Source organism: Bos grunniens, chromosome 10 (assembly GCF_055505025.1).
Source record: "Bos grunniens cultivar Pamir isolate PY7600 chromosome 10, Bosgru_T2T1.0, whole genome shotgun sequence".
NCBI classification, from domain to species: Eukaryota; Metazoa; Chordata; class Mammalia; order Artiodactyla; family Bovidae; genus Bos; species Bos grunniens.
In genome coordinates, this window is record NC_141174.1 from 35778583 (window position 1) to 35795906 (window position 17324).

The 17324-nt window shown below is 37.6% G+C and overlaps 1 protein-coding gene across 9 annotated transcripts in view; it reads left to right on the forward strand.

Moving 5' to 3' along the window:
* The window catches only part of DLGAP5 (DLG associated protein 5), a 45809-nt gene that overhangs the window by 21348 nt on the left and 7137 nt on the right, over positions 1-17324 (forward strand). For 5 of the 9 annotated variants that reach the window (XM_086320585.1, XM_086320588.1, XM_086320584.1 and 2 more), the window contains 6 exons: positions 142-266; positions 635-764; positions 3108-3193; positions 3948-4108; positions 11609-11701; positions 14975-15194. In XM_086320585.1, the coding sequence (XP_086176711.1) occupies positions 142-266; positions 635-764; positions 3108-3193; positions 3948-4108; positions 11609-11701; positions 14975-15194 (815 nt within the window). The remainder of the gene's footprint in view (positions 1-141; positions 267-634; positions 765-3107; positions 3194-3947; positions 4109-11608; positions 11702-14974; positions 15195-17324) is intronic. The other 4 variants (XM_086320589.1, XM_086320591.1, XM_086320587.1 and 1 more) reach the window with 1 other exon arrangement.

Genomic DNA, 17324 nt, shown 5'->3' on the forward strand with positions numbered 1-17324 from the left:
AAATATGTCCAGAAAAGACACATTTAAAAAAATTAGAAACATATTTCTATTTAATCCCAGATTTTTTAAAAGCAACATCATTTTGAAATCCTTCATATGACGCTTATGTTTTAAGAAGTATATATTTACTATTGTTTTTAGTGATAAGACTGAAGCAACAAAAGAAATCTTGGCACAAAAATGTAAAACTTTCTCTGCCAAAACAGTACCTCAAGATTCAAGTAAATCACAGTGTCCTTTGGGTTCTTTAACAGTTTGGAATAAAGGTATTAAATTTTAATTAATTTTTTACTTGCTTTTCTGAATTGTGATTTATCAGGTTTATTAGGCCCTTTTCAACATATAGCCCAGGAATGTGATCTCAGGGTCAGGAAAGATGTGAAGACATGGGGAAAGATATCTGGAGAGAGAAAGAGTTGGAATGAGGAGTATAGACTGAGAAATAAATGTAACTTTGAAGAGATGAATATTGGGAGGCACTTTAGAGATACGTGGTGAATGGAATCTTTAAGTCAGAGATAAAATTTGAAAATTCACATTGGAATAATTGGAAAATTTAAACAGATTTGTCTTGTGGGGAACATCATTTTGTGAGTGGCTGCTTTGAAATTTATATGTAATGTTTTCTTTATAGAACATGTCTCAAATAAAACTGAAACTACTAATGAAAATTCAAATGGCCTTTCAGGAAAGGAAGAAGTCCCATCACTTGAAGTAAATGAAGATCAGCTTTCTCAGCCACAACATGATGTGCCGTATTTCAGGTTTGTCCATTTGTTCCTAGTATAAGAATTTTGTATTCATGTGTAGACAATTAAAACCAAGATTAAACTATTTTTAGCCTGAATGTAATAGATGAATTGGGGGAAACTGAATTCCGGTGATTTTCATTTATCTTTTAAATTTAAATTTTTTTTTTTCACTAACTAGTTCCCAATTCAAAAGGTAGTAAAAGATACAAGTGAGGAGTCTTTTTCCCAAATCTGTCTCATAGAGGGGATAGTTCAAACCTTCCACAGAGGCAAGTGTTATTCATTTCTTGTGAATACTTCCAGAGTTAGATAATGCATATGTAGAATAACAAACATATTTTTTCTTTTTTTTTAATATAAACAATAGCATGCTGTTTTGTTTCATGTAATGTTAACTGTAACAGACATTCCATTTTAGTACTTAAAGAGCTTTCTTATGTTATTTTGAGTATGTGTTTTCTAAAGGCCGCACTGCTGCTGCTACTGATAAGTCGCCTCAGTGGTGTCTCTGTGTGACCCCTTAGATGGCAGCCCACCAGGCTCCCTGGGATTCTCCAGGCAAGAACACTGGAGTGGGTTGCCATTTCCTTCTCCAATGCATGAAAGTGAAAAGTGAAAGTGAAGTCGTTCGTTGTGTCCGACTCTTAGCGACCCCATGGACTGTGGCCCACCAGGCTCCTCCATCCATGGGATTTTCCAGGCAAGAGTACTGGAGTGGGGTGCCATTGCCTTCTCCAAAGGCCGCACAGTATCCAATAATATGGATATACCACAATTTACTGAATAAGTTCCTGTTGCTGATTATTTACATTGGGTTCAATCTAGTACTATTATAATCAAGGTTGCAGAGAACAACCTTATATATATTTCAGTTCTCTCATGTGCAAATATATGAGGACCTCAGTTTGCATCCCCTCCAGCATGGTATGGGAGTTCCTATTTTCTCATACCTCCTCACCCTCTAAAGAACCAAATTAAAGTTTATTTTAAAAAAAAGAATAGGAGGCTCAGTGGCCCGTCAACTCATGAGATAGGATTATGTTTCTCTAACTCTGAATTGAAAATTAAGTTCCTGTTTGGGGAACTTCAACATGTCACCAAATGCCTTGGAAACATATCAGAGGCGTGCATTTTGAGAAAGGCCTTTATATTCTACATCATACAGAAAATTATTATATCTTACAATTTTTGAATGAATATAGCAAGAAAATTCCCATACCATTTCCAGTACAATATTAACAATTTTTGAACTTTACCAATCAACTAAATAAAAATATTACCTTACTCTAGTTTTATTTATTTTTTATTTATTTTTCCTTTTTTTGGCATGAGATCTTAGTTCCCTGACCAGGGATCAAACCATCAGAGTCTTGAGCACTGAGATGCCAGGCAATTCCCTTTACTCTTGTTTTAATATTCATTCCTCCTCTCATGAATGAGTATCTTTTTATATGTTTGGGAACTACTTCAGTTGTTTTTAGAGTATAATGTTTTGGTATTGTAAGGTCTTTTAGAGGTTAACTAGTTTACTATATTGTTCAGCTGAGACATTGAGATGATAAGCAATTTACCCAATTAAATAATGTCAGATCTAAGTGGGGTCTCCTTTCTCATTTATTAAGCTGTTCTCTGTTGCCATTGATTTAAACAGCTAAATTTGTCTTCTAAGAAAAACTATCCTCAGTTTTCCTGCTCAAATGTTTTTGTAAAGAAACATACTGCTGCTGCTGCTGCTGCTAAGTCGCTTCAGTCGTGTCCGACTCTGTGTGACCCCAGGGTTTCTTAACCTTGGCGCTATTGACATTTTAGGCTGCATAATTTCTGTTGTGGGGTCTTCTGCATTATAGGTTGTTTTGTAGCATCCCTGGCCAGCAGCACTCCTCTATTTCATGATAATCAAAAATTATTCTAGAGAGTGCCAAATGCTGCCTGGTAGGAAAAATTGACCCCACTTGAGAATGTCACTGTCTTTCGATAAGCAAAGCCAAGTAGAATCTGTAAGCCTTTATCACTGTAATTTGGGACTTACAGTTTTTAGCTTCATCTGACTCACTCTTGGCAATTGGGTTCATCAGAGTTCCATGGAAAATAACGAAGAGCAGAACTAAGGAATGTCTGATTCTTTCTGCTCAGGGGTTGAAAAATAAGAACAGAAATAACTGGAAATATTAGCTTGAAAAATGGGCTCTTAGCATTAACCATCCACTTAAGTTTTAGGTGTATAAGGATGGACATGGAATATCAATATATATTCATGGATTTTGATATATCTCAGTTCATAAAACAACTAAGCATCAGCTCTGGGAAATCACTGTTGTGTAAGTGCCATAGTGCTAATGTGTATCATCATTGTAGAAATATTCTCCGGTCAGAAACTGAGAAGTTAACTTCACACTGCCTTGAGTGGGACAGGAAACTTGACTTGGACATTCCAGATGATGGTGAGGGAACACTTATATTTTTTTAATGTCTTAGCTTTGTTTATTTTAATATGGTTGCATTTACCTGAAACATAAAAATCTAGTGTTGTCCAACTTTATAGTTTCATTGTTATTCAAAATAGCAAGAATTTTCCATATGACATGTATGTTCACTAATATCTCTGTGCTAAAATGGTACCTAACTTAAAAGATGTAAGTAGTTAGAATATTGACTATCATTCCTGAGAGTTAGACATTTGCCAATTTTATTATTAAAATTTTTTTACTATGATTCCATGAATGACAACTATGTCTGATATTGCTTAATTATACAAAAATATTTTCTGAATGAAGATTACTTAAATCAATATGGATCAAATTTTGTGAAAATTCCATAATCTTGCCTATTCAGGAAAGCTGTTTAGAAAAAAAAGTCATTTGTGTGCTGCCAGCTCAAAGTCCTGAGATATTGATGTACAGTAAGTTGTTTAAGGTTTAATTCTTATAAAATACAAGGAGAGGTAGAATGCTTTGCTGTGTAGGTGTTGAGTATGAGAATGTATGTTGCTAATTTTTAGCAGGATTTGAAACAGATAGTAAATGCTCTATATTTGTATGACAAAGTTTTGTTGTAGATATTTTTTGTTTTGCTATAAAGTAAGAATTTGATTCTATAACTAGGATATTTAGAATGAGGTCACCTTATCAGCTGATAGGATTGAAATAAAGATCTTGTTTCATCCTTCAACTTTTAAAAACCTTGTATTTCCTCTAGCTAAAGATCTTATTCGCACAGCAGTTGGTCAAACAAGACTCCTTATGAAAGAAAGGTTTAAACAGTTTGAAGGACTGGTGGACAATTGTGAATATAAACGAGGTGAAAAGGAGACTACCTGTACAGATCTGGATGGATTTTGGGATATGGTTAGTTTTCAGGTATGTGGTCAAATATTTTGAATATATTAACTTTGAGTCTTTTTTTTTTAATGAGTTAACCGTAATATGTGCTCAGTTGGTGGATTTGGGATATGGTTAGTTTTCAGGTATGTGGTCAAATATTTTGAATATATTAACTTTGAGTCTTTTTTTTTTTAATGAGTTAACTGTAATATGTTCTCAGTTGATAAGTAGTGTCTGACTCTTTTCAACCCCATGGACTGCATCCTGCCAGGCTCCTCTGTCCGTGGTATTTCCCAGGCAAGAATACTGCAGTGGGTTGCCATTTCCTCCTCTCGAGGATCTTCTTGACCCAAGAATCAAACCCAAGTCTCCTACAGCTCCTGCATTGCAGGCAGATTTTTTACAACTGAGCCACTGGAGAAGCCCTTAACAGTAATATAAAAGGGTTGGTAGTAGCTTCTGGGACTAACTTGGTTGCTCAGTGGTTAAGTATCCACCTGCCAGTGCAGGAGACATGGATTCAGTCCTTGATCTGGGAAGATCCCACATGCCTTGGAGCAACTAAGCCCATGTGCCACAACTATTGAGCCTGTGCCCTAGAGCCTGGGAGCCCCAACTACGTGCCCAAACTTCTGAAGCCCTTCTGCCTTAGAGCCCATGAACCTCAACAAGAGAAGCCACTGCAATGAGAAGCCTGCACACCACAACTGGAGAGTAGCCCCTGCTTGCCACAACTAGAGAAAAACCTGTGTGGCAATGAGGATCCAGCACAGCCAAAAATAAATAAAGTTAAGAAAAAAGAAAAGTAGCTTCTTATGTACCTGTAATATTATTGGGTTGGTGCAAACATAATTGTGGTTTTTCCGTTGTTGAAATTTGCTGTTTGATATCGGAATACATTCTTAATAAATATGGTTAAGTTAGACATCATTTTTAATGCACATTTCTCACTTTATGTTTTTTGCTGACTTATTACTTGCTGTTTATTTTATATTTATTCTGGACTATGGAGATGATGTTTGACAAAAGGCGAATTTGAGCGATTTCTTTTTTATTCAAATTCAAAATGGGTCGTAAAACAGTGGACACAACTCGCAACATCAACAATGCATTTGGCCCCAGGAACTGCTAATGAATGTATAGTGCAGTGGTGGTTCAAGAAGTTTTGCAAAGGAGACAGAGCCTTGAAGATGAGGAGCACAGTGGCCAGCTGTTAGAAGTTGACAAGAACCAAATGAGAGCAATCATCAAAGCTGATTCTCTTAAAACTACAGGAGAAGTTGCTGAAGAACTCAGTGATGACCGTTCTATGGCTGTTTGAAACACATTGGAAAGGTGAAAAAGCTCAATAAGTGGGTGCCTCAATAGCTGACCACAAATCAAAAATATCATCATTTTTAAGTGTTGTCTTCTCTTAGAATTCTATGCAATGATGAACCATTTCTCAACCAGACTGTGACATGCAACCAAAAGTGGATTTTATACAACTGGTGATGACCGGCTCAGTGGTTGGAACAAGAAGTTGCAAAGCACTTCCCAAAGCCAGACTCGCACATGGTCACTGTTTGGTGGTCTGCTGCTGGTCTGATCCACTACAGCTTTCTGAATCCTGGCGAAACCATTACATCTGAGAAGTATGCTCAGCAAATTGATGAGATGCACCAAAAACGGCAATGCCTGCAGCTGTCATTGGTCAACAGAAAGGGCCCAGTTCTTCTCCACAACAATGCCCGACCATACATTGCACAACCAGTGCTTTAGAAGTTGAACAAATTGGGCTATGGAATTTTGCCTCATCCACCATATTTGCCTGACTTCAGTAGTCATCTACGGGTGTGAGAGTTGAATCATAAAGAAGGCTGAATGTTGAAGAATTTCAAACTGTGGTACTAGAGAAGACTTTTGAGAGTCCCTCGAACAGCAAGAAGATCAAACCAGTCAATTCTAAAGGAAATCAACACTGAATATTCATTGGAAGGACTGATGCTGAAGCTGAAACTCCAATACTTTGGCCACCTTATGGTGGCCAAAGAGCCGACTTAATAGAAAAGACCCTGATGCTGGGAAAGATTGAAGGCAGGAGGAGAAGGGGAGACTAGAGGATGAGATGGTTGGATGGCATCACCGACTCAATGGACATGAGTTTGAGCAAGCTCAGAGAGATGGTGAAGGACAGAGAAGCCTGGTGTTCTGCAGTCCATGGGGATGCAAAGAGTTGGACATGACCTAGCAACTGAACAACAAGCATATTCACCCAACCTCTTGCCAACCAACTACTACTTCTTCAAGCATCTTGACAACTTTTTGCAGGGAAAATGCTTCCACAATCATCAGAATGCAGAAAATGCTTTCCAAGGGTTCATCAAATCCCAAAGCACATGTTTTAATGCTACAGGAATAAGCAAACTTATTTCTTGTTGGCAAAAATGTGTTGATTGTAATGGTTCCTATTTTGATTAATAAAGATGTGTTTGAGCTAGTTATAATGATTTAAAATTCACAGTCTGAAGCCACACTTTTGCACCAACCTAATAAATGAGATGTTAGTACCTTTGTAAACTGTAAAGTGCTGTCAAAATGTGATGACCGATTTCTTCTCCCCATATAATCAGTATTTTCTATTTGGGTTGGAAATTGAGTTATATTCAACAGTTGAATAATCTGTAATGCTTCTACATGTGAGAAAATGAAATCTGTTCTTTAGTAGTTGAGTTCATCTAGCAGTTACTGAGTTCCTGTATGTCCTAGACATTGTACTAGGAGTTGATAAAATAAGGCACATTTTCTGCCCCAGAGGAATTCCAATCTAATGTAAAAAGTGCTATAAGAGAGGGAATCACTAGGAAGATTAGTAAAGGCATGGGAGGAGATGATAGTTTCCAGCTTCTTGGGCATGTTTTAGTAATAAGTATATAAAAAGCCATTTCAAGAACCTATAGCCAACAACTATTAGACATTGCAAGAAAGCCTCAAACCTGAAAGAAAGAAGCCAAGAAAAACATAAGAAAGATATTTGGATGGAGGAAGTGGACCAATCTAGGAGGTATAGTATCCAAATAATAGGGATTCTAGAAAAAGAGTACAGAAAAACTGGGAAATCAGTGAAGTGGTTTAAAAATTTCCTCAGAACTGGAGGACATGAATTCCAGATTGAAGGTGCCTATTGGGTGCCCAGCACTGTGAATCAGAATAGACCCACACCAGCGCACTTCTTTAAGTGTAACTATATAACTCTTGTGATGAAGAGAAAACTCTAGAAGCTTCCAGAGAGAAAACAAGTTTCATATTAAGGGTCAAAGATCAGAATAGCCTTGGATTTCTCCACTGCAACATTTAAAACTGGGAAAACAATGCCCTCAAAATTCTAAGGGAAATAATTTCCCAACCTGGAGTTCTGTAGCCAACCAATCAAGTGGATGGGCATTCTCCAAGCACAACAGTCTCAGATACTACCTCTGAAGCACTCTTTTTCAGGAAGCTAAATGAGAAAGTATCTCACAAAAATGAGGGAGTGAACCAAGAATGGGGTAGAAGATGAGTTTGATCCCCAGAAAGAGACCAAGAGAATTGAGGCCAGGGGGAGCCAAGAATGTGTGCAGCAAGCTTATGAAGTAGCAGTTCCCAGCAGAGCAGGCGGCCTCGGGCTCCTCCAGACCTAATTCTGGAAAGTGAAACTGAGTAAAATACTTGATTTGTTTTTTAAATTGCATTAAGAGGAGATTTATGGAGAAGGCAATGGCACCCCACTCCAATACTCTTGCCTGGAAAATCCCATGGACGGAGGAGCCTGGGGGGCTGCAGTCCATGGGGTCGCTAAGAGTCGGACACGACTGAGTGACTTTCACTTTCACTTTTCACTTTCATGCATTGGAGAAGGAAATGGCAACCCACTCCAGTATTCTTGCCTGGAGAATCCCAGAGCCTAGGGAGCCTGATGAGCTGCTGTCTATGGGGTCGCACAGAGTCAGACACGACTGAAGCAACTTAGCAGCAGCAGCAAGAGGAGATTTATACTTACTGTGCAGAGTTTCGGAGAAGGCAATGGCACCCCACTCCAGTACTCTTGCCTGGAGAATCCCATGGATGGAGGAGCCTGGTACGCTGCAGTCCATGGGGTCGCTAAGAGTCGGACACGACTGAGCGACTTCACTTTCACTTTTCACTTTCATGCATTGGAGAAGGAAATGGCAACCCACTCCAGTGTTCTTGCCTGGAGAATCCCAGGGATGGGGGAGCCTGGTGGGCTGCCGTCTATGGGGTTGCACAGAGTCGGACACGACTGAAGTGACTTAGCAGCAACAGCAGCAGCAGAGTTTAGAATGAATCAATGATAGATATCATACATGAACAACTAAGCAAGTAAAAAGCAAAACAAGGGGACTTCCCTGGTGGTCCAGTGGCTGGGACTCTGTGCTCCCAATGCAGGGGGCCCAGGTTCGGTCCCTCGTTGGGGAGATACATCCCTCATGCCACAGCTAGGTGTTTGCATGCCACAGCTAAAGATCTACTTGCTGCAGTGAAGGTCCTGTGTGCTGCGACTGAGATGCAGTGCAGCCAAATAAATAAATAAGTATTAAAACACAAGTCTAGAGAAAAAAATGAGTAAAGGAACATAATTGTCTCAATAACTATATGACTCAGATGTGAATTGTGTTTTGTTCTTTTTTTTTTTTTTAATGTGGGCCATTTTAAAAGTCTTTTTTGAATTTATTACAGTATTGCTTCTGTTTTATGTTTTGGTTTTTTGGCTATGAGATATGTGGGATCTAAGCTCCCAGGCCAGGGATCAAACCCGCACCCCCTGCATTGGAAGGCAAAGTCCTAACCTTTGGATTGCCAGGGGAGTCCTATGAATAGTGTTTATGTAATCATACTGAAAGCATTACTTTGTGACCAGTTTTTAATATATCTGACAATTTTCACGTTGATGAGTTGGTTCACTAGTATACTGCAATGGCGATCAATTAATTTTGTGTTTCCTAGTATTGTTACTAATTTATAGGTTTAAAGATACTGGATGTGTTTTCATTGTTTATAGTTACCATCTTTATTGATGCTCATTTCTCAGCTTTGGCCATTGGGAGCCTCTTCAACAAATTGGCTGTTGGGACCTTTTTTTTTAAAGAGTTGTATTGAAGTATAATCTACATATCATAAAATTAGCCCGTTTCAAGTGTTCGGTTCAATGATTTTCAATAAATGTACAGAGTTGTACAACCATCACCATGATCCAAATTTAGAACATTTTTATTATTTGAACATTTTTTATTTGGCTTTACCACTCAGCATGTGGGATCTTAGACCCCTGTACAGGGATTGAACCCAGGCCCCAGCAGTGAAAGCACTGGGTCCTAACTATTGGACCACCAGGGAATTCCCAAGAATACTTTTATCACCACAAAAAGGTCCTCTTTGCCGATCTGCAAATCAATCCACATTCCCACTCCTAGTCCCCAGGCAACCACTAATCTTGCTGTCTTTGTAGATTTGCCTTTTGTGAACATTTCATGTTAAGTAGACTAATACAGTACGTGGTCTTTTGTATGTGACTTTTCACTTAGCATGACGTTTTTGAGGTTCATCCATGTTGTAGATTGTATCTGAACTTTAACCAACTGATGGATGTTTGGATTGTTTCCACTCTTTGGTGATTATGAAGTCATGATGAATATTCATATATTGTGTGGATTTATGTTTTTATCTATCTCAGGTAGATACGTGGAATATTGCTGGATCATATAGTAAATTTATGTTTAACTTTTAAAGAAACTGCCAAACTATTTCCCAAAGTGATTACAGCATTTTTCTTACCAGCAATTGGTGTGTTCCTTTTTTACCATATTCATACTTGTTATTGTCTGTCGTTTTTAGAATAACCATCCTAGTGGGTGAGAAGTTTCTCATTATATAATAGTTTTGATCTGTGTGTCCCTAATGATAATGATGTTAAGCATCTTTTCATGTGCTTATTAGCTGTTCATATTTTTTTTGGCAAAATATCTAGTGAAATATTTTGCCCATTTTTACATTGGTTTGCCTTTATTATGGAGTGGTAGGTGTTTTCAATATATCATGGACACAAGTCCTTTATCAGAAGTATTATTTGCAAATATTTTCTCCCAATTTGTGGCTTGTCTTGTAATTTTCTAAATAATTTCTTTTGAAGTGCAGATATTTTTAATTTTGATGAAGTTCAATTTATCAGTTTTTTCTTTTATGTTGTGATCATATCTAAGAACTCTTTTTGCTTAACCACAAATCGCAAAGATTGTTTTCTTCTGTTTTTTTCTAAAAGTGTTATAGTTTTAGCTCTTACAGCTAGGTCTTTGAGCCATTTGGAATTTTTGGTGTGTGTATGGTGTAGGTAAAAGTCTAAATTCATCTATTTTCTTGAAGATATAAAATTTTCCCAGTACTGTTTCTTAAAAGACTGTCTTTTCTTCATTGAACTGCAGTGGCACCTTGTTGAAAATCAGTAATCATAAAGGTAATCCTGAGTCATTTTGACATTTAAATTTTTCTTTGAGAGAGAGGTTGAGAGTACTTATGAATATAAATACATAGTCAGGGCACTTGAAGCAAATTTACCAAACTGTTGACAGTGGGTACCTCTTTGGAGGAGATTGGAAATATCAAAAGGATGGGGATATTACTTTTAATTTTTTAAAGTGAGATTGTGAGAAGGCAAACCACAGACTAGAAGAAAAATATTTGCAAATTATATATCTGATGTTTGATACAGACATATCTGCATCAAAATATACAAAGAATCCTTAAAACCACCTTTAAAGTGGTTTTAAAGTGGAGAAAAGACCTGAGCAGACACCTTGCCAAAGAAGATATACAGATGGCAAATAAGCATTTGAAAAGATAAAGCTCAGCATCATAGATCACTAAGGAAATGCCAGTTAAAACTACAATGAGGTGCCACTGCATGCCTATGAGAATGGCAAAAATCCAAACCACTGACAGCATCAGGAACTCTAACTCATTGCTGGTGGGAGTGCAAAATGGTACAGCCACTTTGGAAGGCAGTTTGGCAGTTTCTCACAGAGCTAGGTTCGCTCTTATCATATAATCCATGATTGAAAACATATGTCTGCACAAAAACGTGTACACAGATGTTTATAACGTCTTTATTCATAACTGCCAAAACTTGGAAGCAGCTAAGATGTCCTTCAGTAAGAGAATGGATAAATAAACTGTAAAAAAGAGAGAGAAAGATTGTGTTCAGATTGTGTAATGTAGGAAACAAAAACATTTAGGATATCTTTCTTAGCATTTTAGTGATCAAAAATAATTTAGGAGAGTTATTCATATATGACATCCATTATGCAGATTTTGGAGGTTTATAAGACAAAAAATAACAATAAACAATTTTACCATAAGAATTTTTTACTTGAATACTAAGTTGAGAATGATTTAGTCTAATTTTATGTTGCCATTCTCAATTTTTTTTAAGCTTCAGTTTATTAGTTTGTAATTTTAATGTGGTTTTTCATTGATCTGATAAACTTGTGCTTTATTTATTAACAGATAGAAGATGTAAACCAAAAATTCAGCAATCTGACCAAACTTGAGGAATCTGGATGGCAAAACAATAACAATACAAGCAAAAAAGTTTTTCGGGTAAGTCTGTGGGTTTCTAATATAGACTCTTCTACTCTAAAGAATTTTTATTTTCCAGCTTCAGAAACATTTAGCTTCAGATTTTTTTTATCATTTTATAAAATAAGTTTCGTCTATTGCTTACAATGTCCTGATTGTCTTTGAAGAAAGAATAAGGAAATGAACAACACGAAATTCAGGATGATTGTTTCTGGAGGGAGGAATGACAGTGGCTTTGATGGAATTGGGGCACCCCAGGAGCTTCTGAGGTGCTTAACAGTGTGTATGTGTTATTCTTTAAATTGTGTTTATACATAGTAGAAGTAAATACTTTATAGAATCCTTAGTATAGATGTTGTTCCAAGTACTTAACATTTTTTAACTCATTTAATCATCAACAATCCTGTTGAGGTGGTACTGTTATCTGGGATGTGAGGCCCAGAATAGATTAAGTTACTTGCCCAAGGTGGAGCTAGGTTTCAGGCCAGACTTGCTCATTCCAGAATCCCTGTTTTTATCCAGTACAGTGGATTGTGTGTCTCTTTTGAGTGACACATTTCAAAATGAAAGAATTTTAAATAGAAAAGAGGAACAATGACTCTTTAGAATGTCTGTCTTCTTCCCTACATTTTATTTTGTAAAATTTCCTATTACTTTTCTCTGTGAAATTCACTTTATCATGATAGATTCCATTGTTATATATTTGTAGGTTTTTTTCCCCTAATAATGTTTATTTATTTATTTGGCTGTAATGGGTCTTCACTGCTCTGTGAACTTTTCTCTAGTTGCGGTGAGTGGGGCACTACTCCAGTTGCAGTCTGCTGGTTTCTTTGTTGCAGAGCACAGGCTCTAGGGTATGTGGGTGGGCTTCAGTAGTTGTGGCACATGGTCTCAATAGTGGTGGCTTCCAGGCTCTAGAGCACAGGCTCGATAGTGTGGCGCACAAGCATAGTTACTCCATGGCATGTGGGATTGTCCTGGATCAGAGGTCGAACCTGTGTCTCCTCCGTTGGCAGGCGGATTCTTTACCACTGAGCCCCAGGGAGGCCTTCTAGTAATGTTTTAAACTCATTGGTTCAGATGGGCACTTTTCAAACCTCCAGTTTTCCTTTTGGATTTTAGAAAAATGCCTGTGGTTATAAAATTAGGCTTCCAGATTGGTACTTTATTATGCTGTGTAATCCAGATAAAAATCTGTTTTGACTCCTTAGGAATTTAAGATGTTAGAGTATTAAAGAAAGCTTTTAATAAAATTATTTTGCTAATTGTTATGACAAGGACTCTAAGGACACTGACAAAATTAAACAAATGAGTTTTAAATATACTAAACAGTGAAGGATGCTTGAACATTTGGAAGCTACTGTGGATATTTCTTATTGAGTACTTAGTCCTGGAAACATCAATATCATCAGTGATGCAAATAATGGCTGTAGCAATATGGCAGAGCCTTGTAATTCTGCATTTTATCACCAGGTGTCTCTCTCCTCCTACTTTATTTATAAGCTACTATTAAGCTATGGAACAAATAAGATTTATCTTTTACCTATACTTTGATACCGTTCCCTTCTGATTCCTATTTATTGACTTCTCATTCTATCACTTAGCCTTGTTTTCTACCTTTCCCTCTTTTTTCCATCTGTTTTTAGATATATTTAAGTGTCTTATCTTTGTTTACATTAGAAAAAACAAAAATAACTAAACCAGTGAGGGCCATATCTCCCTCTAGTTATCTGTACCTTCCCTTTCTCATTCCCATTTCTTTCTTCCCAGTCACAAAGTTCTCCATACTCTGTCTTTACTGTTTTGATTCCCATTTACCTCTCTAACTCAAAAATTCAGCTTCACCCTCTCCAGGCCTCTAGAACAGTTATAACCAAGGTTATTGACCCACTAGTTCTGCAGTTAGTAGACAGTTAATTATAAAATCTAGTCCCTCTGCATTATTACATATAGTCTACTTCCTCTTTCTTGAAATTATATTCTACTGATCTTCCTCCTACCTCTATATCCATTCTTCGGTCATGTTTGCAAGTTTCTGTTTCCACTTGTCCCTTAAGTGTTTATGATACTCAAGTTTCTACTTCAGCTCTCTTCCCTCCTTCCTTTCTTCATGTGCAGTTGTATCCACCCTGCAATGATTCCCAAATCTATATTTCAAACCACACTTACTGCTGACACAGTAATACTTTAAGTATTAAGTATTAAGGTATATATAAGCTATATATCCCAAACTGAAATCATCTGCACACACACTGATGTTTCCCTGTTCCAGAGAATGGTGGAACCATCCCTCCAGGGGCCCAAGATGGAAACCTGGTTATCTTCTGTGATCTGTTCTGGTTTTCACCACTTCACCATTGCATTTCTAAGAGATTGCTAAGTCCTCTCAATTCTTCCTCTTAAACATCTCTTGAATCTGTTTACTTTTTTCCATTTTTTTCCCCTCCTTAACCTCAACTACTGGCATCTTTTCCCAGTGTCACTGCGGAAGTCTCCTTCCTAACTGGCTCGTCACCCTCCAGCCTGTTCTCCAGGCTGGACAGAGTGAGTGACCTTTCTAAAAGGCAAATTCAGTAATGCTAACCTCCTGCTTAAAAATCATAGGTAATCTCTATTCTTTCGTCCTCTGCGTAAATGGCCACACGTGAAGGATTCTGATGAGCTGTGCTCACCTCATGCCAACTCCTCTGTGCTTTTTCACTTCTGGTTTTGCAAACATGCTATTCTTTCTGCCTAGCCCTTTCCTTACCCCATCTTACAGCTCACCTATCTCTGATTTCAGCTTAAGTGTGACTTCCTAAAAGCCTTTCTTGGTGCCTCTGAAGGTTGATTAATTCATAAATTGAGCCCTCTGAATTTAGTTTTAACATGACATTTATTCTTCTCAGTGTCTTTATCTAGCTCTTCTACCATGAGGCTGAGAGCTCTTCGAAAGCAGGAACTTGGTCCGTTAACTTTTGGCCCCAGCATTTTAGCACATACTGGGAGCTTGATAAGTATATATTGAACATGTTAAATATTTTACATATGCTTTATTCGTTTTTCTTATAAATGATAATGTGTAGAAGTATTAATCGCTCAGTCATGTCCAACTTTTTGTGATCCCATGGACTGTAGCCCGCCAGGCTCCTCTGTCCATCGAATTCTCCAAGCAAGAGTACTGGAGTGGATAGCCATTCCTTTCTCCAGAAGATATTCCCAACCCAGGGGTCAAACCTGGATCTTCTGCATTGCAGGCAGATTCTTTAGATGGTAATAAGTAGCTTTAATAAATGTTATAATTTCTCTTCACAGAAAAAAGTTGTCTCAGGTATAGCAAGTAAACCCAAACAGGATGATGGTGGAAGAATTGCTGCTAGAAATCGCCTTGCTGCCATAAAAAATGCAATGAGAGAGAGAATTAAGCAGGAGGAACAGGCTGAGGCAGCAACCTCTGTAATGCCAAAGGAAGTGGATAAAATAGTGTTTGATGCTGGATTTTTCAGAATTGAAAGTCCCATTAAATCATTCTCAGGTTAGTTTTTTCTGCTGAGACTACTTAAGGGAAATACTTGGGTTGGATGGACGCTTGTGTAAGAGTTGAAAAACAGTTTTCATGTGAAGATTTATGTGTTCCAAATAGCTTATGGAAGATAAGTTTGGTTTCATTTTCATTTGGAGTGAAAATTTTCCTCCAATGTTTTTGAAATGTAATGAAAATACCAATTCCCTGATTTAAAAATACTGCCATGTAACCAGCTCTTAATACTTTAGGAAGTCATTCTTTCTTATGATTTTCTAACTCTGGTTGTGTTTTTCAGTACCTGTTTTTCATAGGCTATCTTTATTAGTTTGAATTTATTTACTTAGATTGAAATTAAATATAAGCCATAAATGAGAGGTCATAGTTGAAGTAATCTGTTCCTTAAATCTTGGTAGACACTTCTATTAATGCTTTAAGTGCTAGATGTTTATTTCCAAGGAGAAACAGACCAAGTCCTCTTTAAGTACTAATTAGCAGAAAGGATTTTTTTTTTTTTCCTATTCTCTTACTGTGTCCTCTAGGAAGATTTCTGACAATAAATTTGAGTTGCTATCTAATATTTACTTTCAAATGTAAATTTATCACCCAGTATTTTATAACCTCCCAGTCAATTTAGGTATCACACCTAGTGTGTGGTTTTGATATGTTTCCTTTATTCTAATCAGCTATGCTCCCTGGATGCCCAGGAATTGCCTCACTGCTAATGACATGGCTCCTTGTTACTTACTTTCCAAGGATCCTAGTAGTTTGCAGGACTCTGGGTTCACTGCTGTATGTTCTTTCATGTCCCATCTTGGCACTTATGATTAGAGAGATCAAGGTTTTTGACCAAAATTTATCTTTTTGAAATTGAGTTTTAATTATAGAACACATAGGTTATATGAGGTTTGTTATAAAACAGAAGTCCCCCAAAAAGCCCCTATTTGTTACGTCCTCAAGGCCACCACTTCAGTGCTTAGAGGAATCTTTGGGTATTATTTATGGCCTTTTCTAAATAAAGTGTAGATTTTTTTCTTGAATTATTTCTTTGATATACTTTCCTTGGTTCTCTCTGATCTTTCTTCCAGAAGCATATATCTTTCTCCTTGTAGTAGACTATCATTCTTTCCTGTACTTGTCATTTTCTTCTACTTCCTGAATTTCTTCAACTTTCCTGTTGACAATGTTTTTAGTTCCTAAGAGCTCTTTATCATTCTTTGGATGTTCCGTTTTATAACATTCTGTACTTGTTTCTTAAGTGTGTTGTCTTATCTTTCTGCAGACATTAATGATAACTTTTATGTATTCTTCTCCTGGAGAGTCAATATTTGTCCCAAAATACTCTTATCTGTTTGGTTTTGGTTTCTGTCTCTTGTATCAGAGGCTTCCCTTGGGTATCTAATGGTGGTTCACTGCCTGCTCACGGCTATGAGCAGGGCTCTGCACGGCAGCACATGGGTGGTAGGGTCTTTACTCTGGGATGATTTAGCTGCATTGTTATGCTGTATTTAAGTCTTTTTTCATGGGCTAGTCAGATTCTCAGACTCTTAGCGACCCACTTTCACTTTTCACTTTCATGCATTGGAGAAGGAAATGGCAGACCACTCCAGTGTTCTTGCCTGGAGAATCCCAGGGACGGTGGAGCCTGATGGGATGCTGTCCATTGGGTCGCACAGAGTCGGACACAACTGAAGCGACTTAGCAGCAACCGCAGTCAGATTCTCCAGAGATCTTTCCAACCTGCTGCCTGGAGGGTGTAATTCTGGCTGCCAGTCTTTCAGGAGCTACATGGAGGGAGGAAAACTCAGTGTATCAACAGTTTTAAAAATACTCATTTCAATCCCCCCTTTTCCATATAGTACTCATCTTTCAATTGTATCCCCTAAACCAGAGACCCTCTATTTCAACTTTTTTGGGGAAATAAGCCTCTAGTTTTTTTTCTATCTTGATGGTGGGAGGGGATTTTTCAAAGCTGCCCAGCTGTGCATAATGAGGAAAGGAGTCTGGACTCTTAATTGTTTTTTAAACTGACTTTGAACCAATCTTCCTGTTTTTACCTCCGCTCCTAATGATTCTTGACGCCACCAATTCTTTTTGAGGAGTACTGTGGTATAAACTGGGCTGATTCACATCTTTCCTGAC